Source organism: Taudactylus pleione, unplaced genomic scaffold, assembly GCF_031769625.1.
Source record: "Taudactylus pleione unplaced genomic scaffold, aTauple2 ptg000201l, whole genome shotgun sequence".
Lineage (NCBI taxonomy): Eukaryota > Metazoa > Chordata > Amphibia > Anura > Myobatrachidae > Taudactylus > Taudactylus pleione.
The window spans coordinates 13,147,971-13,172,421 of NW_028284603.1; the positions used below are offsets into that span (position 1 = coordinate 13,147,971).

General features: G+C 40.3%; 1 protein-coding gene across 2 annotated transcripts in view; it reads right to left on the minus strand.

Annotated features, from left to right (window-relative positions):
* Window positions 1-223: 223 nt before the first annotated feature.
* The window catches only part of C1D (C1D nuclear receptor corepressor), a 31,823-nt gene continuing 7,595 nt past the window's right edge, over window positions 224-24,451 (minus strand). Inside the window, exons 2-5 of one of the 2 annotated variants that reach the window (XM_088477256.1) lie at window positions 22,990-23,136; window positions 18,080-18,146; window positions 17,944-17,999; window positions 224-4,908 (exon numbers count right to left, since the gene is read on the minus strand). In XM_088477256.1, coding sequence (XP_088333382.1) covers window positions 4,735-4,908; window positions 17,944-17,999; window positions 18,080-18,146; window positions 22,990-23,130 — 438 coding nt within the window. In that variant the 5' untranslated portion in view covers window positions 23,131-23,136 and the 3' untranslated portion in view covers window positions 224-4,734. The remainder of the gene's footprint in view (window positions 4,909-17,943; window positions 18,000-18,079; window positions 18,147-22,989; window positions 23,137-24,451) is intronic. The other variant, XM_088477255.1, reaches the window with a different exon arrangement.

A 24,451-nucleotide genomic window follows, 5' to 3' on the forward strand; every position in this document is an offset into this window, starting at 1 on the left:
CCCATCTATTGTCCACTTCAGGTGCTCGGATTACGTAAACTGTGTGCATTGGGTTCAGTTGTATCTCGCCCATTAAATTTTAATTTTGAACAAAAAAGTTTAAAAAAAAAAAAAAGTCACTGAAGCCAATTAACATTATTTTCCTTGTTTTATTCAAGTCAAAAATGAAGGTAAACATACATTTCTATTTTTGAGCACTTCATTTTAAAATCTCTTTTTTGGATGAAAACTTGAACACCTTTTATTAAAAAAAAATTAAATAAAAAAATATTAATTTTACAATTAAAACAATATGAAAGAGATGAAATGCATCAGCAGATACAGGGATTCCTGGCAATATGCTGTAAAATTAAAAACATCTCTAAAAAGATCTTTGAACTGTAATTTCCCTTCTAAATTACACTTTTTGCAAGTCTGGAATGTTCATTATTAACCATATTTCCTTACATTAATTCACCCTGGCACATAAGCGGACAAAAACACACACACCTGTTTTCACAATGGGTGTGTGCATATATTGGCAAGGCTGCCATTCATCCGTTCAAAATTCAGCTTATTGCCAAAATATAGGAAACATGAGCAATACTTAAAGTAGATGTTTCTCTTCTGACCTTAATGAACAATACAGGTACAGCTGCCATATAAACAGTAACTATTCCACAAATGTATCCTTCACACAGAGCTTGCCTTTCTCCTATTGTGTGTGTCAATATTAACTTGTATCACTTTAATATTTGTTATTCTAATGATTACATAAACCGAAACGCAATGCTATGTGGATCTTGACTATCGCCAGTTCATCTGCTTAGCAGACAGAAGGCGAGTTATAAAGAGAGATAAAGAGGGGAATTCAATTAGAGGCGAAAAGCCATATTTGCCTGTTTTTTTGTGAAAAATTCGCCTAAAATAAATTCGCCAAATTCAATTCCAGGACAATTTCGCCTAAGTGGAAACAATTCTCCAAAAATGATTCTCCAATCAATAGCTGGTGAAAACAAATGCAAAATCTTTATTTTGGGGTGCAAACATGGGGAAACAACTCAGACCCCTTGGGACAGCCCCCAAAGGACAAATACGCAAAAAAAAACAGAAACTAAAACCTAAGAACACCCCAAAAAAGACATGTCATTTTTGGGGTGTAAATTTAAAAAGTGGGGGGATAAACATTAAAAGTAGCGAAAAATACTTCTTGGGGGTCCACAAGTATGGGTAAGGTGTTTTTGGGATTGCAGGTGCATGCAGCAGGTGGATTTTTCACGGTTTTTAAAACTTCACTTTAGAGACATAAGAATATGCTAGCACCCATTTTCAAGCTCCCCAAATTTGTCTGGACTACTTATTTTCACCAAAAAATACAGCTTTATGCCATTCTTCACCACTTTTACAAAGACGCTAATAGCAGCCAATTTACACAACTTAAGTACGCAAAATAGTTTTATTAGGGCTATTAGTACACATCTATATTGATTCCCTATGTTAGTGCATCTTTTTCTGGGGTACAGACTGATTTCCCCAATTCTTTCAGTACTTTTCACCTGTTCCGCATTCGCCTATTTCCGTGTTCGCCTGTTTTGCAATTGAATTAGGCGAAAAGCGGGGACGAGCACGGAATAAATTCGCCTCTGAAACAGGCGAATGAAGCGAACAGTCGGACAGGCGAAAACTTCGCCTCTAATTGAATATGGCTCAAAGATCCAACCAATCATTTCTCAAACACAGGATATATTGTGACAATTAGGAGCTGATTGGCTGGTACTTTATCACTCCCCAAGGCTTAGTACATCTCCCCGAGAATTAAAATTCCAACAATTGAGAAAATTTTCATTGTTCACCGATGTGCCACAATGGTCCCTATGCTCCAATCAAAAGAGGAACCACAGCCATCTACAAACTAGTATCCGTGTGCCGAGAGACAGCAACATCTTTCCGAAGTGCACTGTGCAAGAATGTAAACTTCAAATTAAAATCCAAACCCTCTTCAGTAAGGCTGCCATCAATTATCAAAAAAACACTGCTTAGTTTAGCTTTATTTCATTCTTAAATGTGAGAGTCGATAAGACAATTGCTCAGATTGCCCCAAAGGCTGGTGATCAGGTGTCATTCTAGGGAATGGAGGGTGCAGAACACACCACCACCCACACCCAGTGGTTACCCGGCTTCCTGGTTTGTGGGGCCAGGGTAACAAACATTACTGAGACCCATAGAGTGGTAACATTGCTACCAAAGTGGGTATAATGAATAAAAGTTTGATTATACCAAAAGATTATATATAGACGATTTTAAAATAAACCCACAGAATAAATGTCACCAAACCCTTGTTTAATGCTTTATTAAATAAAAAATATACACATATATTTTATTCTTCCTTGACCAATCCTAATCCAAAAAGAAAGAAAAAGTCTCCATATAAATACATACCAACAATACATGAATACCAGCAATGCAAAATAACTACAGCCATGAGTAATCAGAAGTCCTTTTTACCAAACAGCCAATCAGAAGCAGTTTCCCACAACTATAGCCTAACTAGTACCACACTTAACGAACTAGCCAATCACAAGCAGGCAGTGTGAGAAACCGCTTATTGTTTGGGCAGTAAAAAGGCCATGGAGTGTGGATTGGTTAGTTGCTAATCTTTGTACCTGCGATAAGGAAATTGGTCCAAAAACTGATGGGAAGTAATCAACAAAATAAAAAAAATAAAAACCATCCTGTAATATGTTGTTACTAATAAGCTAAAAGTATACTGTATAATGTAAATTATTAGAATTATTATCTAAAGTGTTGCTGAACCCTGCTAACATGTCGAAACCTATAGAGAAACCGATAAACAACTGTGGGCAGGCCGGGTGTGAGTCACCGATTAGGGAACATCTGTTTTCACAGGGCTCATGAAACAACGTTGGCAAAACACTATCTGCATTCTCCTATTACGGTCTACTGTAGGCCTTAAGGTGCCCATCCACTAGAAGATTAAATTGAGCGATATCGTTGGTACAAATGTCTAAAATGACCAGCGATGCGCGCTCCCGCTAGTCATTTAGACATCTATCATCGGGCAAACATGCTGGACAACCTGACGATAACGTCAAGTTGAGCCTGTTTGCAGATGATTGATGAGCCTACACTGAATGACTTCTCGTTCAGTGCAGGCTCATCACAGACTGACAAACGACTGCACAATTACAAAGTCGTAACCGTGCAGTCTTTTGCCTGTCATCTAGTGGATGGGCAGCATTACTCTTGTAGTAGAAAGTGGCTTAACTATTACATCGCAAACATTAAAAGGCCTTTTTGTACATTTCAGAACTTTTGTATAGACTAAGGAAAATAAAAGTTATGTTACAATTGAGAGTAAGCTGTATTCTCTATATTTCTAAACTTTGGTCTGTTCCTAGGAGTATTAAATTGTACATATACTCATACAAAAAATTCTTTGATATTGACAAAAGGTAACAGATTTTTTTTTTTTAAATTATCGCAATGGATTGACCCAAGCCTACCTGCTTATACATTTTTACTTGAATTTCATATCTGTTTTTATGATGGATTAGACAGACGGCCGTGAATAAGGAAGGTCTTACTGACATATGGTAATTGGTACCTGGTTGCCCTATGTAGACACATTAGTGCATATACCTTACAGAGGTGCTTTCAACTCACCAAATGGTACAACTTGGGTATTCTGGATAATGCCAATATTTTTTTTTAAGTATACCTATATATATGTTTAACAATAAATCTACACTACACAGTTGTACTGCTTTTAGGCTTTATTGGTACATATTGCTGATTACACTTTATGGCATTTAGCACCATTATCGTATACATGTAACATCCTGAGATCTCATCCTAGCCTCATCTTGTACGTTTCTTAACATCAATAATATTTCAAATTTTCCAAATGCAACCAAAGAAAAATATAAAAAGGGACTGGGGAGACGGAGGAGGAGCAGTATACAACGACATCTTGTATGATGATTATAGTTGTTCTATAGTTGACTCTTATTGCCTGGTATTGGAACTGGACACTGATATTCTATTTCAGGCCATACACGGGGCGATGTGAAAACGTCCGACAACTCGGTACGTTTTCAAAATCAGCCCGATACATCGCATGCTATTGTGAATGGTAAACGATGTATCTCACAAGATGCTTTGTTTACCTATTTAACAGCATGATGGATCTCAGATCTTATGGTTTTTCCATAAGATCTACGATGCCGATGTACGCCGGCGGTTACGCGCATCGCCATCATACAGCATGACAAAACACATACGATATGCACGATTGATAGTTGTGATCGATCGAAATTATGCATATCGTGTGTAAAATCTTACCGTGTATGGGGGCTTTAAGTGATATTTATTTTCTTTTTCTGCTTTGGACATATCTCAATGTTAACCATACTGCACTTACCCAATTGTATTATGTGTTTTTTTCGGCAACCCATCAATAGAATTCAGTAGGTTTAAAAAAAAAAATCTATTTCCCATGCCTCAGTCAGGTGACAAATGCAATGTGCTAAGCATGTTTCATGTCAATAAACTCATCAAACATTGAAAGGATAAAAACAAAATCAATTTCTTGCTAAATGGTACTTTTCAATAAAAAACACAGTATTTTATTTTTTTTAAACGCATTTTCAATCAAATGAGAAAAAATTTAAATAAATTGTGAGAGACAACAATGATGAAAAGTTTACAAAAAAAAAATAACCATGCCTAAGCGCACTATTTCTGTTTTGATTTGGACTTGCGCTCTTTCTTGGCGGAAGACCCTTCCTCTGCAGTGGGGTCGCAGAGAGCATGCTTTATAAATCTCTGTGCAGCTCCTTTGTCAATTTTGGCTGCTTTCTTACGATCTGTTATATCTTTGACTCTATTCATGTAGCTTCGTATTCTTTCCTACAAACACACAAAAAACAAAGCTTAGATAACAAAAAAGACTTGCAACAAAGAGGCATGGCTTACTTCTAACAATGAGAAATATATTAGCATAAAGACTTGCCTGAGTGAGTGGGCCGCCAGATGTCCATCGCTACTCTGCTAGCAATGGACATCTTTTATGCCAATAATGCATCTAACTCGCAATGGACGTACCAGCAGACTCGGATTAATTTGATATGCGACAATTGTATATCTGTGTGCACCAGAGACTGTATGTGAACCACAACGAAACTTGTGTAGCTGTGCCCGCTACATTGCAGCACTTTGTATACAGATTCAGAGACCCAGTCACACACAGATATGCAAGTGTTGCATATCTAATGAATCAGCAGTCTTCTGGTGCTTCCTATTCGCATCACATCGCGACTTAGATCAGGGCCGAAACTAGGGTATTTGTCACCGGGGCACCCCCTAGCCCCCCCATGAACCCCCCCCCCCCCCGGGATTCCGCCATAGTAATGCCCCTGTAGTGCCCATATGCTAATGCCTCTTTAGTGCCCAAATAGTAGTGCTCCCTAGTAATGCCACCTGTAGTGCCCCCTAGTAATGCACCTGTAGAGCCCCCTGGTAATATCACCTGGTAATGCCACTGTAGTCCCCCTGTAGTGCCCCTGGTAATGCCTCTGTAGAGCCCCCTGGTAATGCCCATGTACAGCCCCCTGGTAATGCCCCTGAAGGTAATGCCACTGTAGTCCCCCAGTAGAGCCCCCTGGTAATGCCATCTGTAATGCCCCCTGGTGATGCCCCTGTAAAGCTCCCTGGTGATGCCCCCGTAGTGCCACATATACACACACAAAAAAAAATACTTACCTTAAACCCCACTCCTGTGACCGCCGCCGTTGGGTCTGCCCGGCTGCTCCTCGGAACTATGGGAGAGACGTCATGACGTAGTGCCTGTGGGGAGAGCCAGAAGCTGGAGTTCAGGAGAGAACTCCAGCCTCCGGCTAGCACGGCACTGCAGAGAAGGAGCAGGGCGTCCACTGGTAAAAACATCTCAGCGGGCGTCCGGCTTGGAGTCTCCCTGCGGCGCAGGGTTGGAGGACACTGGCGCCGGGTGCAGCGGCGCACGTGCACCTCCAGCCCCCTCCTAGTTGCGGCCCTGCTTAGATGCATTTTCGGCAAACAACAAATATGCAAATAAGACGCCTGGCACTAGCAGAGTCTCATGGGATCTGGCGCCCCGAGAGAGGCTTTTTAGCGCGACTGCAGCAAACGTGTGAGGACACATCTGAATATCTGAATTGCTCCCTTGGCTGTAGATGTAATAAGCCGGACATGCAATATTGCTGAAATGTAAAACATCAAAAGTAGAACCATCAGGAATACTGCGCTTTTTATGGTTTATATTGAAAAAAAATAAATATATGAAATTCAATCTATACCACGTAAACCACCACCAGAAAAAACAGCCTCATCTCTGCTGACTCCTGCAGTCTCTGAGTCACCAAGGTTCACAGACCCTATTCAGATAGGGATGGATAAAGAATTAAGGAAGCAAAAAGTGCACCTAGTAATGCCATTTTACCATGTTTTCCTATGCACTCTCACCAATACAGCTAATTGTACTGGTAGCACATTTTGATGCATAAGAAATAGGGAATCGTAAGTTCTAACATTTTAGAAGTGGCAAGCACTGGTGAGAGCAACAATATGGACTCAACGGTCCTATAGGTGCTATTCACACATGTGAAACTGGATAACTGGCAGGCAGGTGTGAACAACTCTTGAATGTATACTCCTGAAGATACCAGTCTCTGATGAACATTGTACAATCAGCGAGCAATCACAATCTGCAGAGGTTTACATACCTGGAGAGAGAACCCTGGAGAAGCAAGGGACTGCGGGCTACAGCAGTGGACAGTGTATCGTAAAACTGCAAGGTCTTGGAAGGGGAACTTATAGTATTGCTAAGGGGTTATTGCAGACAAATATATGTTGTAATTGCTAGAGAAGATAGAATTTTTTGTTTAACTTGGCCCCACTACTTGCTATGGGATCGCATTCCAAAATAACGTGCTCAGTTTGTACTTCAGAATCAAGTTGAAAAAAAAAAAGCTGCCTTCCTACTTCCAGAACAAGTGACACATCACAAGCACTAGAAGTGTGGAGGTAGAGGACAGAGTGGAGTACAATCTAACTCCATTCATTCTGCATGGCAAGTTTTTTTTTTTCTTAATAAATCAAGCAATCCTCCCGACTTCAGCCTAACTTAAGAGCACAAAGAATTGTTCAAAGAGATTAAAACTGGGTTCAATCAATTTGTTATTGATTTCTAAAATTGGTATGAAAGGACATCACAGATACAGAGCTTGTATGTCCTTCTTCTGTGTGTGTGTGTTACCTTTGGGTGCTTCTGTATTCTCCCACAGCCCATAAAACATACTGTTAGATTAAATGGCCTCTGAAGGAATAGACAAGTGGGTGTGTGGTGTGTTTTTTGCAGTGGTAGAGAAGGTTGACGGTAAGCTCTGGAGTCAGGGGTGTTGTGAATGATTAAACATTGTAAGTAAAGTGCTGCGTGACATGTTGGGGATATATAAAAGGAGAGGATACCAAATCAGGGCTAGTAGTTTCAGTAGGAATGGGATTGAAATACAGCGGCTGCCCGACAGAATCAAGATCCCGACAGAGGCAGGTAAGTACCCCAACCACCCGTGCCCCCGTAACCCTCCCTTAGTGGTGCCTAACCTTAACCCCCCCCTTACCGCTCCCTAAACCTAACCCTCCCGGGGGGTGCCTAATTTAAAATCTCCCCCGCCCCCAAACCTAACCCAGCTAGACTCACTAATCCTAACCCTCCCCCCCCCACGGCTAACGCTAAGGGCGCTCCGGACTTACCTTTGTTCGGGATGTCGTCCTCGGCGTTGGGATTATGATAGGCGTCGGTATTTCGACACCTATCATACCTCCCTAGCCGGCATTACGCTGTCGGGATTGTGACCGCATGCCTACTTCCCGTTTCGGTATTGTGGCTTACAACATTCTTCACTATAAGTATGATGACCATGTGAAATATCATAGTTTGAATTCTTTATCTGACAGAGGTCCTGTTTGAGAGTCATGTTAAGAGAAATGGCTAAACCGCCATAAACAAACCAAAATAAACAGGTTATGTCACTTTTTTTGGTGAGGAGAGGGGGGATTTGGAGAATATATTTATGAAAAAAACAAAAAAAAAAAAACATTATTCCATGGTGACAAGTCAGAACTACAACCAGTTCATTTTCATTTATATTCCATATTTCAAATCAGCGATGTGCTTTGATGTTCACAGTTGGCAAGGAATGGTGAAATACAGAGGGTATATAGTCAATCTGTGCATTCAGCTTAATGGAACAAAAAAAAGACAAACCGAAGAGATTTATTAGAAGTTGTAAATATGTCACTTATACATGATTACTGGACAGTACACATTGCTGCAGTTGCCAAAAAAGCTTTTAGCTTTGTTGCAGAACCAAATTCTTAACGGTTGAGAAAATGAATTAGTGAGGGAATTGGATGAGGGGTACAGGAGTGAATGGAAAAGAGTGTGCGCGATTGGGGCAGCTTTCTCATCCTTGCTAGTAAATCACTGCCTGTAATATTTATGGAGTTAAACAGGAATGCAGAAAGCCTATGTATGATTTAGGCATTTACACAAAGATCATCTTAATAGAACATTTCTCGTTAAAATCTCTTGGGTAAAAAAAAAAAAATAATACTACATTATATATACACACACACGCACATTAAAGTTATATACACATACATTCATATGCACACACACACTTTATGTAGAGGATGACAAAACCAGTTGGGCTTGGCTAAACTGGTGACGCACACGCAGCTCCCCGACGCTAGAACCATCAGGAGACCTGGAAGTGCGGACACGGTGGAAGCGGGGTAGCGCTGATGTCTAAGTATACATGCGTGCAAATTGTGCACTTTATCAAGATGTTCATTGTGTACATGATTTGTAATCTGGTGTGAGAGGAATAAAAGTTGCTAATTGCCTTGACTATTGTGTGCGCACTGCTTTCTTTATACTTTTCAGATTTACCCTCAGGAGAAAAATTGAGATAAACTGAGCAGCACTGAAAAATATATATGTATATGTCAGCATCAACAGATTGCGGAGGAAAGTATTAGGGTCAGGCGGAGACTGGGTTAGAGGGAGGGTTATGTTTAGGAACTAGGGAGAGTGTTAGGCTGCGGGATGGGAGGTTAGGGTTCTAATACTTACAGAAATCTGTCAGTATTCTGACCATCGGGATCCTGTACCCAACCGCATATATACATATACCTACATACACTTTATTTTTAAACAAGCCAAATATAAATTTGAAAAATAAGATGAATGTTGCACTGACATTTCATTAGTAACAGGATTTTATTAACAATGATAGTTTGATAACAAGTGTGTGTTGTGTGTGTGTGTGTTATACAATCGGGAAGCCGGCTACCTTAATACCGGCAGCCAGCTTCCCCACTGTCATATCCCGGAGAGGGATGAAATGCCGGCCGTCTAGATGCCTGACATTTCCCCAACGCCGGGAGACAGGCGCCCAGCATCCCAATCGAAGGGATGCCGGGCGCCGCGAGCGGACAGTCGCGGGGGAGGGGAGAGGGAGAGGTTTAGGGCACCCGGGGGGGGAATTGAGGGTTAGGCTAGGGGGATGGAGGGTTAGGATTAGGCACCCCTGGGGGGGGACTTAGGGTTAGGCACTTGGGGGGGAGGTTAGGGTTAGGCACCCGTTAGGGGGTTAGGTTAGTTAGTACTTACCTATCCACGAACAGGATTTCCAGCGCTGTCGGGCTTCCATGCGGCCGGCGGTATTTCATACCGGTTCCGTGTGAGATTATACTGTACTGTTTAATTATACACACACACACAAAATGAAAGCTATGGGGACTGAACAGTCAGCTTAATATTGACAGGAGAGAGAAGAAATGTTGAAGAGTCACTGATCATTAATAACTATCAGAAACCTTCTGTCCATCACACAGTTACCCTGCCCTCTCAGTCCTTAGATTCAATTAAAAGCACAATAATTGTAAAACACAAGCCAACAATTAGACCAGCACAGTTTGCCCATTTGATTTCACATTACAACTCTTTGTGCCAGGTGATTCCCAAGTGTATAATAGTTTAGTTTAGAGGATTTGCCATTAAATGCTGTGTGCTGGTAGAGTCGGAATGGCCCACAGGTGTACAGGGAAAATTCCCGGCGGTCCCCACCCCATACTCTAATGGTTAGTTCCAGACTGTGCAATTAAATAACACATTGTTACCCTACTAGAGTCAGTAACTTAGTAGTGTTCTGCTCTTTGTAAGCCGACTTTTCATGTCCCAGTCCAACACTGTGTGCAGGTAAGCCTCAACCCAAACAAAGAGCCTAGCATCTATCATGTGTACATTTACAGTTTAGGGCTGACCTTAAGGGGAAGACTTTGGCACACTTAGCGATCTTAAAATATATTGCAATATGTGGAACTAACATTGCATATATTCAATACTAGAGTTTGCCCACAGCTTCGCTTGCGTGGATGTCGGTTGTTGCTCAGCAGAGCTAATTTTACAAAGACGGTAGTGGCATCCAATTTTGTGATGTATATTGTAGACATTGATCACAAAATGTCTTTGTAAACAATATTTGCAGTTTTTCCTTCAGGGATGAACACAAAAAGATGCTTGGGGCTAATAACTCGTGAACAAGCCACATAAAACTGCCCATGGGAGAGAAGCAGCTGGTCCTGCGATCTACGCCTGCAGCATTTGTCCCTGCGACTTGCTGATCGTCATAGTGAAGCAGACGCTTACAGGAAACTGCAGGCGCTTGAATTGAAAAGGAAAGTTGTTGGTGATAAGGGGTATACGTGGTACAAACAGTCTCACCTGCACCAGATCCTGTTAGAATCTGTGCCTCAATTATGTTCCTCTATAGAGCAGTGACTTTAAGTTGGGTTCCATTGCATAACTTGGACGGAGTTAAGTTCTCCAGAAGCATGATCGGAACACGAACTTTCAGTGCAATACTGGGCGCTTGTAGATCCTAAATACATTTCTACTTAACCTACAGTAATGCTACAAGGTTGCAAGTAACATGAGCAGCGACTTTATGATATGTAATATTTGTCTTAGTGCGCCATTTACTGGATTGACATGTATACTGCAACTTCATGAGTCAAATTAAGCTGCTTGATTAGTGCTTAATATATACTTGGATTTTCCTGTGAAATAGATCGAGAATACATATATAACTGTGCATCCAGGGTTTGCAATAAATAAATAAAATATTATATATATAGCTAAGGTGCAGCACCCGTGAGCTGCAGGTAGTACCCGCCATCAAACCAGAAATAATTCTTTGTCAATACAAACTCCAAGATCTGAGCACAAAATTCAATAAAACTCGCATCATATAAAGAGCTGTGACGTAATACATTTTTAAATGACATCAGGCCATCGTAATGTGGGATGATTGTGTACAGACTTGTTAAGTCTGCACACACCATCCATGCTTCCTGTGGAATATTACCCAAAACATTACATTTATTCAGTAGCATTGTAGTATCGAGTAAGAAACTAGGATGTGACTGTATCAATGGCTGCAAAATCAAATCAACAAACACCGAATAAAGTTGAGTCAATGAACTCCTTGCACTAATGATGGGGCGTCCTGGAGGGGGAACAATCCCTTTGTGCACCTTGGGGAGTGTGCGCAGAAGTGGAATTTTGGGAAACTCTGGTAACAAAGCTGAAAATTGAGGCTCCTCAATAATTTTATTCTCCAGAGAACATGATAAAATATTCAAAAGTTCCAATTTATATGAAGATGTGGGGTCACCATTGAGCTTACAGTATGTTGTAACATCACTCAGTTGACGCTCAATCTCCGATCTATAGTCACCAACATCCTGGAGCACCACCGCACCACCCTTATCAGCGGGGCAGATTATTAAGTTGGAATTACCAGTCAATGATTTAATTGCTGCTCTTTCTGATGGTGTAAGGTTTGGCTGGAGAGCATAAGGCTGATTTGATCTTTTAGGGACTTCATCATCAAGCATTCGGATGTACGTTTTGATACTAGCGTTAGTAGTGTGAGGTTCAAAATTTGACCGAGGCTGGAGATTTATGTACAGAAGGTGGCACACAGTCCTTTATGGATGTATTAAGGGACTCAGGCTTATTTAAAAAATTATTTTAAGTTGGCGGGTTTAATCGATCTTTTTCCACCTGCCAGGAGAAATCATCGAAGGGGGTGCTAGGGACAAATGATAACCCTTTACTAAGAAGTTGCACCTCACCCTTAGATAGATCATAAGAAGAAAAGTTCAATACTACTTCTGTAGAGGTGGTCTTCCACGACTTCTGCCTTTTATTTTTTCCGCCTCTACGGGAATATCCCACCAGTTGGTCTGATGTTTTTGAGCGTGTGGTTTTGCCTAAAGGGCCACCCCTGCTAGCAGTAGGCTCAGAGTTGCTTGTGTTATTCATATAGTATCAATTTTAGTTTTAGGATAACGATGGCGGAAGAACGGGCGTTTTTGTACAGTTTGTTTACCGCCACTGAGCCATTGATATACATTGTGCTGCTCACAGTCAACCTCCACTTTATTTACATTTCTCTTTTTTAAATCTCAACAGGTCACATTTGTATAGAGAGATTTGATTGTCCAATTTACCCATCCAGTCAATTTCACCCTCGGCGAGTAGAGCAGGCAGCTGGGTTTTCTCAAATAACGAGATTTTGTCTCTAATGGTGATTACTTCTTTTTTACTTTGCTCAATAACAAGGAGCATCAAATCAAATGAGCATTTATTCAATATTGAGACCCATTTCTTGCAGAACTGTAGGTCATAGCGACCAATGGTAGGGCAGGTCCTCATTCTGAAACCACGGGGAACCATTTTAGATCGATAATAATCACTCAATGAGATGCTCTGGAGTTGAAAATCTACTTCCTTTTTCTTTAATTTTAAAAGGTCTCTAAATAAAATATCGGTAGATAAAGATTCAATTTGTTCAGAAATGCATTCCTTCTGCAAAATAGCATCCGCATCTAATTCAGAATAACTGAAGTTATCACCAACAGAAAATAACATCGGATTAAATGATAGTCCCTGTTCATGCTTTTCAGCCATGATAAACAAGAATCCAGATACACCAAATATAGAGAAAAAAAATATACCACAAAGTGAAAGGAATTAATCCAGCCAGCATAGATCTAGAATCTGTCTAAAATCAGCAGTATACTCTTGATAAGGTCCAATGTGTAAAAAACATGTGCACCAAATATGCACAGTGTAACAACAACCGACACTAAAATCTAAAACAAAAAATGGAATCACAGGGTAGAGAAGATATATTCATAAATACTTGCGGGTGCCTTGACAATCCTCCATACACACAGTTCAAGAGGTCCTGTTATTGTAATTGTTATATGGCTGAAGATCGTACTTAAAGTACTGAAGCGTTCCTTTATCTCCCTGGTGGTCTGTGTGTTTTTTTACAAGGGAGTGCTGCACCTTAAGGTGCGTACACACTAGGCGATCAGGAAAGACAGTACGATTATGACATCGTAATCGTACTGTCGTTCCCGATCCCCTGTAGTGTCTGCACTGAACGATCAGTCGTTCAGTGCAGGCACTGTCCATCACTGCTGAACATGCCAATCTGTCATTATCGTCAGATTGTGCTACATGTTCAGGCGATGGACAATGTCGGAAATGACCAGCGGGAGGGTGTATCGCTGGTCGTTTCCGACATAACAGTGCACGATTTCTGAGCGATTGCACGATTACGATGTCGTAATCGTGCAGTCGCTCAGTAATATTGGCCATCCTTTTTGTGCGGGCACCCCTGCAGGATATGTATCGTTTTTTGGAGTGCCGGACCTCTTGAAGTGTGTGTGTGTGTGTGTGTGTGTGTGTGTTCCCTAACTGACGATTGATTCAGCTGCCTTGAGATAGTGCATAAAAACTATGGCTGATGTCACATGGTTCCAGTTATCTCGCTCCGAATGAGAAGTAGAAGTGCTGAATGCGCTATTGGTTGTTTCATGCTGATTGATTTGTGGTTAATTCCACTGCTTAAGGTACACCTCCATCACATAGGTGTATACTACTGGTGAAGGGTATTACAGTTGGTACGAGAGTGCACTAGGAGGCGCTCTTTTTCCACCTTTTGTCTTTTTCAAATGCTGGAACCGCAGTATTTGGGAGAAGGAGCTGCCACCCTGAAGGACTGGGGAGTGCTTGTCTTTAATTGAAAGACTTTAAGTGACGTTGTACAAGGACTAGCGCCGTATACCACTTTTTTATCTATATCTCTCTATATATATATATATATATATATATATATATATATATATATATATATATATATATATATATATATATAGATTATATATATATTTATTAAATTTGGACTTGAGGAGCCTGTGCAAATTCAGATTAAAACATTTTTTGTCTATGTATATGAGGGCTGATTGAAAAGTAATGAGACTGAATTTTTTTATTCAGAATCAGATGACTCCACAGGATCTGAACATTGCAGTAGACTGCTTTGTGGCATCACTTTTAGTTTTGTCGCGGTGGCATTTTTCACTTCATCATCTGTTGAGAACTTCTTTCTGGGAGGTAGTTTTTTTTCAGGGTTGGGAATGCCCAGAAATCACAGCGCGCCAAGTCTGGGCTATATGGAGGGTGTTCTAGTGCGGTTTCATTAATAGGGTTTTTCTTTTATATTAAATTTGCAAAAATCTAAAAATAAATAAAAAAAACTTTACATTATTACTCATTATGGGGTATTGTGTGTAGAATATTGAGGACAAAAATAAATTTATTCCATTTTGGAATAAGGCTGTAACATAAACAAAATGTGGAAAAAGTGAAGCGCTGTGAATACTTTCCGGATGCACTGTGTATGTATGTATGTATGTATATACACACACACACATAGATACATACATGTATACATACATATATACACACTGGCTTACTGTAAGGAAATCCTTTTTTTTTCCCTTGCCCTCCCATAAAATGTAAAACCCCCATAAAAGGGTGATATGAGATAAATGAATCATGCTGAAGTCTCACAGCTTCAGACAAGTTCATTATCTCTGCATTAAAACACAGCTCTTTGGATATGCCTCCTGTAGATACGTCCTGCCTCCCACAATGCTTCGTGTCGCGTCATATATAATGATCACTTAAAAAAGGTCAACTCACAGAAGGAAGCCACCAGCCAACTGCAAATCTTTGCACTGACGGCAATGAGCCAAAATGTACTGGCTTAAATTGTAATCTCTGGTCTCTGGCTATGTGCGCACCGCCGCTGTTCTAATTATTTTATTTGTCATGGTTTCTCTTTGTAAAAATGATGGATAGAGGTACTGGCTGCAAGGTTCTCATTCCTGTAACTTCTACAAGATATATACGGTTACAAGGAGTACAGAATATAACGTTACAGGCTACAGCTGTATAATTTACACTCGCAGCTGCGTGAACCAATAAGTCTTCCTTTCACTTGCAATGTTACATAGCATATACCATCCAAAGAAGGGGGGGGGGAATTATATGCATATAAATCTCACATACTTAATAAAGTCTTGGTTCCTCCTTCACTTTTGGTTTATTTAACAGTGTGAAACCAATATCTAATCCAGACATGGGGAACTTTCAGCACTTCAGCCCTTACTGAACTCCATCACCTATGAGGCCAATCCATTCTCACGGGAGAGCTGGAGTGCAGCCATGGGCTGTATTATTACACAGACGGCCAAATGGCTTTCAGCGTTGCTTTAAAATTCAAATAGCAACTATTTATATTATAATAGGGCCGTCACTTTTAAACACCACTGTTTTATTTTGCGCCCACTGTTGAATGTACATTATTGTTCCAGTAAAGTTAGCTAAGTGTCAGGAGCCTCAATGAAGACAGAATAAAGGGCAAGTACACTTGTAAAAACATGGGTATACATCTGGATTACGTTCCTTTAATCTGGGCTGGACATTGTTCTAAACATAAATGCTACTGTCATACTTAATCTAAATACATTATATAAATACCAGTGCACAAGTAAAAGGTGCTATAAACAATAGCAACCAGCCGTACAGTATATTGCTCTTAAAAATTAATAATCATAATTTGTTTTAATACATAGAAAGTACAGTATCTGGTTGCAACGATTTACATCTTTCTTTGTAGCTCTCTGTGCACCAACTTGTTAATTACACTCACTAAGTAGCCAAAATGGCAGATCTCAGCCGGATGGCAGGCAGTGCAGAATAGCACCATAATATTAATACGCAAGGAACATTCACGTGGACTAAGAAAGTGATGGACAATCCATATGCTGTGCTAACATACTGTACTATTAGCACTTTGCTGTACGCCTTTTGTGAGGGAGTTATTGAAACCACTCGGGAATAAATGAAACCTATGGCACCCTCTAGTCCAGTGGTTCCAAAACTGTGTGCTGTGGCACCCTGGGGTGCCTCAGGTTGGTGTTCCAATACCAAATCCAATTATTTATGGTGAATGTAATGTAAATATGTGGACAAACAGAAGCACAAACTTTCCTCCACCACATAACTAAACCTAAGGATGACAGGTAAGCACAATTTATTTAATTTTTTTTTTCTGAATTTCTCAATAACAAACTTCTGGCTTAGGGGTGCCGTGAAAACAATGCTGATACTCTAGGCGCCGTGATTCTAAAAAGTTTGGGAACCACTGCTCCAGTCAGTATAGAGAACACTATAACTAAAAATTGTGTAGCTGGGCAGCACTTTGCTGCAGTGTTCAGTATTACTGCCTCTCAGCACAGACCTGATGAATTCAATTCCCAGCCAGGGTCTCATCTGTGTATATATACATACATACACACACATTTGTATGGCAAGGAATTCAGACTGTAAGCTCCTATGGGACAGGAACACAGGAACGTCACATTCTCTGTACAGTTCTGCGCAGATTAGTGGCGCTATATACAAGCTGGTGGGGAATCTTTGTCTACAGCAAGGATGGGGAACCTCAGGCCCGGGGGCCATATACGGCCCGCAGAATCATTTGGTCTGGCCCTCTGGGATTTTTTCTGCTAGCCTCATCTGGCTAGCAGGGTGCCTAGATTGGCACCCTGCAGCCAGAACCTATGCAGCAGTGCCACCTGCCACCGGGATTTCATGTAGCTGGAACCTTAATAGGAGGGGCTCAGATACCTTATTTCTATATAAAGCAATTGACGTGGGACTTGAACCAGTGCGCCATTCTATAAACTCCTAAATATTTTATATATATATATATATATATATAATATCTCAAAATAGCCCCAAAAGAGAAATGGTTCCCCACCGCTGGTCTACAGCATCAATTAAATGTAGCAGGACACCTAAGAAACAGGAGAACAGCGCCTCTCATGTGCCACTGGTGCTGCGTAAGAATTACAATATAAAGGATACAATGGTTTCAAAATACAAAAGTTTTTTTTTTTTTTTTTATAAAAATAAACACTACCTAATATCTATTGAGATCTTTGGTCTATTAATAAAACCCTTTAAACTAACAAAAAACAAACACAGAAAAATAACAAAGACATTGCTGAATTGGTTAAGCTTCCCTAGGTACTAATGGAAACATATGAATAAATCACAATATATCCAGGAAAAAAAAAAAAAAAGTGCTGCTACTGTACATTAAAAAGAAAAAAAGGACACCTGCAGAGTAAAGGCAGCCATTTTGTAGGCAAAACTAACAACCTATCAAATAACTTGGAAATGTAACACAGTGCTACATGCCTCAGTGAAGTCACTTATTCCTAGTGAAAGGCTGCACGCTCATAAATATTGGTTAAGCCCACAAAATGGCAGTCTCCACGACGAGTAGGTTACGGGTAAATTTTATAGCCCTGCCATAGCATGCAAAGGTTTATAAAGATGCATTTCTATATTTGATCAACTTCGAAAAAGGTATAAACGGACATTTCCAAATACTGCAAGTCACTTACCAGTTCTGCTTTCACTGGGTGCTCCTTAGGATTAACTCCTTGAGTGGTCAAATATACTACGATAAAAGAAATATGAAATGGCTTGTGTTTTCTAATCAGTTTTAGACTTTAGCATCTACATGAAAGCACTACTTACCCCAGAACAGTGAGTTTAATGTGTATGCTGACACCAAATCTAATTTTGCTTGTTCCAGTGGGTCTATCTGCAGTAAAACAAAGACATTTCCATATGATAGGGAAATAAATATTCATACTCCCACAGACACAGCTCTTTTACAAAGGCGCTTAGCTGGATTTAATGGTCAGTAGCTTATGAAAGACAGTTTTGGAATAACAAATGCATTTATCTATAAATGCTGCGATTGCCTGCACCTACGTTGAATGGCTTGCTAAGATCTAGACTAGGACACCCTACAGTCCAGATGTTGTTGGACGCAATAGGTCAACATAGGAAATCAGTTAAGCTAGAGCTGGAACACATAGTCCCACCTCCTGAGTAAATAAAAAGCTGTGGGCTGGGGAAGCCTGCTTGGTGTGAAGTGGTGTGTCCCAGGGAAAGAGTGATATAGCATGCGGAGGGGGATCACGTATGCGACATGGAGACCTGTGGGGCAGTCACACTGTAATAAGAGCAGTCACCAGAAACTAGTGATGTGGCCAGATACGGTTGGGTGTGGATTGATTGATCTAGACCAGTGGTTCTCAAACTCGGTCCTCAGGACCCCACACAGTTCACTTTTTGCAGATCACCCAGCAGGTGCACAGGTGTATTCATTACTCACTGACACATTTTAAAAGATCTACAGGTGCAGCTAATTATTTCACTAGTAATTATGTGAGGAAACCGGCAAAACATGCACTGTTTGGGGTCCTGAGGACCGAGTTTGAGAACCTGTGATCTAGACAGTATCTAGATAGAGTCAATAGATAGACACACGATGGTAGACATGCAATAGGTTGACAGGGACAAAAGGTCAACAGGTAAGTGGTTGACACGGGACTTAAATTGACAAATGTCAAAAGGTCGACACATTTTTGGTTATTTTAATCCTACCCTCCCCCTAGTACCCAACCTTAACTGTCCCCTCCTGCAGCCCAACCCTAAAAATATGAAAAAACATGTAGGGACCTTTTCATATCAACTTTTTTATGCACGGTTGACCATTTACCTGGCGACCTTTAACCCTGTTGACAACCCTTCAACCTATACACTGTCTACCTGCTGGTGTCTATCTAATGACTGTTTATCTACCATCCAAATACCAAATGTGTTCTCCTCTGGGTACACCACAAATAGACTTTAAAATGGAATTCAGTGGAAACTTCTTCCAAAAAGCTATAGCATAGGGTTACATATGCTACGACATTTCATGAAAGGAGTAAAAAAAACAAAAACTAATAATAAAACAAAGGAGCAGCTCAGTGGTTTCTGTCTGCAATGGCCTATCCACACCGTGTAAGATTGGAATGTGAGGAATACAGGTACTGTTGTGATAAAAGCATTAAAACAATCTCCCCCAAGGTGCACACTTTAACACAACTACAGGATAGGGATTCCAGCTGCCGTAATCTTCAGCTACCCAGCGGCTGTCTGAGAATTAAGGTATTAACACTCTGGGCTTTGGTAAACTATGCTTCAAACCATGGAGTGGCCAGCACAGTCTCCAGGCTTAAACCCCATCACGCGGTTTTAGGTGATGTGTACAGAATGGTGAAAGCAAAGCAACCTGTACACTGAAGTGCCAAAAGTTGTGGGATAGCAGTATGTAAAGGTAATGGTAGATGGCGTCACTGTACTGTGACATCTTGGAAATGCCCAGACCTGCATCATTTGTAATCTGACATCTCATGGGTCAGTTTGAACACCTGCTAGGCTTCTCGTGGCAAGGCGACATGAAATATCGGAGTTCGTACGGGGCAGGATAGTGGGTGCCCGATAGATGGGACATTCCCGAACTTGTGCACACTTTCAACATTCCTCATTCTACAGTGTCACATGTGTACTGGGAATACCTCATGAAAGGCATTAGCACCCACCGTTGACAGCGCAGTGGCTGACCATGGGTGCGTAATAATCGTGACCAGAGGCGTCCCAGTAACGGACAAGCGACAGTGGCTCAAATCACATCCATATTCAATTCAGAAGGTACCAGATTCATATCGTGCAGGTCCGTGCAGCGTTCTTTAGCTTCCATGGGATATGGGAGCAAAAGACCAACCAGAGTGCCCCTGTTAACACGACAACATCGGACACAGAACCTAACCTGGGCTTGTGATGTAGCTAATTGGACCTTTGAGGACTGGCATCATGTAGGTCCTGGTTCCAGTAGTTTTGGGCTGATGGTAGGGTTCGGGTGTGGCACAGACCTCATGAGGTTATGGATAAGGGTTGTCTACAAGACACCCTGCAGGCTGGTGGTGGTTCCATAATAGTGTGGAGTGTGTTCACGTAGCATTGGTTGGATCCACTGGTCCACTTGAACACGTCATTGACCGGTAACCGCTACGTTGCATTGCTTGATGACCATTTGCAGCCCTTCATGGACTTCATGTAGCCCCACAACGATGGAATATTCCAGCAGGATAATGCACCATGTTATCGGTCCCAAGTAGTCCAGAATTGGTTTGAGGGGTATTCTGGAGAGTTCCAACGAATGGTGTGGCCACCACATTCGCCCAACATGAACCCAGTCAAGCATTTATGGGACATGGTGGAAAGGTCCATTCCCATCCAAGATCCTGCACCTACAAATATCAGGGTGCTGTGGGAAGCTATCCAGACAGAATGGGTTAACATCTCTCCAAAAGGTCTTCTGTCTACTTGTGGAATTGATGCTGCTATGTCGAGTTGCTGCACTTCGGTGGGCTAGAGGGGGTCCTACGCGATCCTAGGCATCTATCTCATGACTTTTGGCACTTTAGGGTCATTTGTGGGAACAGTGATGCAGAATTCCCCAAACAATATTTGATTTCCAATGCAGAAGAATGCCACAAGGTGTGTGTCCAGCGGTTATATCTGCAAAATGTGGCTACTTTGATGGAAAAAAAAAATATTACAAAATTTTTTGGTGTCTGGCGTTGGAAAAATTGGTCTTATTGAGATATGGCTCATTGTGAGAACTGCGATTAATTGCAGCTATCCAATAGTGATAATCTACACATGTTAATGCAGTGCATGCTGCTAATAATTATAATATAGAACTTTTGTTATATGAGCAGTTGAATAAATGCCATAATTTTGTGGGTTTGCTTTTATTATATGGATGGATTTTTTTTTTATTTTAAAGCTCACAAGGGTTTATCTGTAAAAGTGCATTTATAGTCATTTAATGTTTGTTTGTTTTTTTGTGAAATACGTTCAAACACATTGTGTTATTCAACTACACCAATAACTAACTACATGAGACAAGCGCCACCAATTGCACACAGAATCACTTTAATTAGTGGTTTAATATAGTTCTGTAACGTACAAAACACAGTCTTCACCGATTGAGATAATGTTTCATATGTCACAAAAAAAATGTTTTTTTTGTTTTTTTAATGAGAGTTTTATTAGCAATAAGCTGAATTCAAGCCAGTTTACAGTACACACACTATTGGCTCAATGTGTTGGAAACCACCAATGACTACAGGAGAGTGATGGTGTTGGGTCACGTACACCTGTTCCCCCAGGGTCCATATGATTTAACATTAGTAAACAGAGATGAGCTATTAGGTACACTATTAGAAAGTTGTATATTCAAAGATTAATCATGAGGAATTCTCTTACACAGCAACCAATTAAGTCGCATGTGTTTTGATGCCTGAAGAGATTTTGTGGAATTTTAATCTGGATATAAACACTGCCACCTAGCATTGCAGACTGACTGGATTGAACAAAATTAAATTAAGAAATATACCAAAAGAAAAAAATGCAAATTCTCTTTATTCTGGATATAATTGCCCGTAAACCATGTTGTATATTCACTGCAGAGCTTTGCTGCTACCACTAGACTTATACACCGCGACACGGTACCTAGTGCCACACCAGTCATATCCACCTGTACCATTGGACAGGTGGATCTGTACCTCAGCTTCCCATCCAGAATATTTGTAAATTATTAGTCTTTTAAATATTTTTTTACATTTCATTTGAATGTACCCCTTTTTAACAAAGGGGGATTTATTGGTATGGGGTTTCAATTAGGAGTTAGAAGGGGAAATTTTGCATCTGGGCTAAAGCCATCATATTGCACTGCATGGACAGTAACTCAATGGGGGATTCACCATTTTAAACTTTACGCTAGTTATTTAGAACAACTTCATTTAAATTTCTTGCATATAACAAGCAAGTGATTTTTATTTTATTATTTTCTCTTAAAGACAATTAAAAGCAAGATGCAAAATGTACTTGAACAATTCCTGAAAAAAATAAATAAATAAATAAATAAAAATATTGGCGCTGTATAAAGGAATGTGTTTATGTGAATGGTGTTGAAACTGAAGTGCAAGAACAACTTCCTTGCACTGCAAGTGAGAAATCGTTCCCAAATCCCTGGCAGTAAGAAATGTTAATAAAGTTTTACAAAAAAAAAAAAAGAAAAATTATATATATATTTTTTTTTACATTTATTGGTCTCCTGTGTAGGACCCTTCTTAAGCTGGCCACACATCTAAAGATTATCTGTCCAACCAGCCAACTAGTTGATTGGTTGGAATGAAAATCTGGTAAGGGATGAAAGCAAATGACAATCAGCAATTTGCTCCCAAACGCTGGAAAATGGACCAAAACTGTTGTTTGAACAAATAGTTTAGATCAAACATTTAACAAACTTGTCTGACGACCATTTTCATCTGTTTTCTGGCATTTAGGAGCAAATTGCTGATCATCATTTACGCCTATTCCTTACCAGATTTTCATTCCAACCAATCAACAAGTTGGCTGGTTGGATGTAAGTTGGTCTAGTGTGTGGCCAGCTTTAGGCTCATTTAAGAAACTAAAAACAATTCTGTCCCATCCTGTAAAATCTGCAATAAGTTATTGATCTGTGAAAATCGGATACTTACTTTCTGAAGAAGTTCAGATCTGGAAACAGACATCATTTTGTTCAACATTTGATCAACAGTGCCAACAGATTTATCAAAGGCCACAAGATATTCCTGAATCTCTGTGGGGTATTCCTCTGCGCTTGTATCCTTGTCATCCATTTTCTCCTGAACGAATAAAACAACAACAACAAAAAAAACCAGCACACAAATTTTGAAAATAAAATCTATAAATCATACACACACACACACACACACACACACACACACGGGGAAAAAAATATTTTGTTAGAACTTTTTTTTTTCCTTCAAAAATGTTGCTTTTTGTAATCTAATTTATAGGCTTTTGTTCTATTTTAGGATTCAAATGTATTTATTTTTTTAAGTTGTTGCACACCTAATTCAACCACCTGGGAGATTACAGCTGTGTTAGCGGTTCACTAAGAATATTATTTAAAATTTACTTTCACCAGGCTACGCGAAACTAACATAAACAAACTAAGGGGGGGGGGGAAAAAAAATGATCTAAACTGGAGTACCCAAATGCCAAAACCAACAACGTCACAGCACGTTCACACTGAGAGACGATGCCAGAAAAACATACCTCACACACATAGCCCTAATGCCCACAGGGTAATCCTGTTCTAAATCCTTTAAAATGATTGTGTTAGGTAAGGGAGTGGCTGGTAAGAAATACTGTTGAGATACTATAACAGGATGAGACTGGAACAGATTGAGAAATAACCATCACGTACACCACTAGGAAGAGCACGCTCTCGATCTGTTTGAATAACAAAGTAGGTGAGTGGCATATATCCACTAGGCGTAATAATAAAAAAAAAAAAAAGGGCATATCAGTGCCAAGGTGGTGTGTGTATATATATCTCAAACTGCGGCACTCTCAGACTTAAATAACGTGGTCACAATGACCTAAAGTTATAGTTCAACGGTTTCGGTTCATTACAAGCTCCTGACGAAGGCTGTAATAAACCGAAACAGTTGAACTATATCTTTAGGTCGTTGTGACCACGTTATTTAAGTCTGAGAGTGCCGCCGTTTGAGCTGTATATCTTTACCCAGCGAATATTTATCTGCAACAGCACTTGGAAGTGCCGATGTAATTGGTCTTGTGTGTATATATATATATATATATGTTCTACAATAGTGGTTAAATGTGAAGTACAGCCCCAATGCGTAAAGCAATGGTTCACCGATAATCCCTTACTATTTTCCATTGTACAACGTCGATCACTAATGCCTTGATCTCAAGAACTCAGATTGCCACAGAGAGTTCTGCATTGAATATACAGATGTGTCCTTGCTCCTCTAGCCTCAATACGCCATGCAGCGCAATATGAGCGACGTGAATGAGCCCACCGGTTCCATGCCACACTGCTAGTGTCGGGTGTATTTTTCTGCCGAAAAATGTGTTTAAGTCGCAATGCGACTACAACGCACTAGGAGACTGTTCTGATTAATTTCA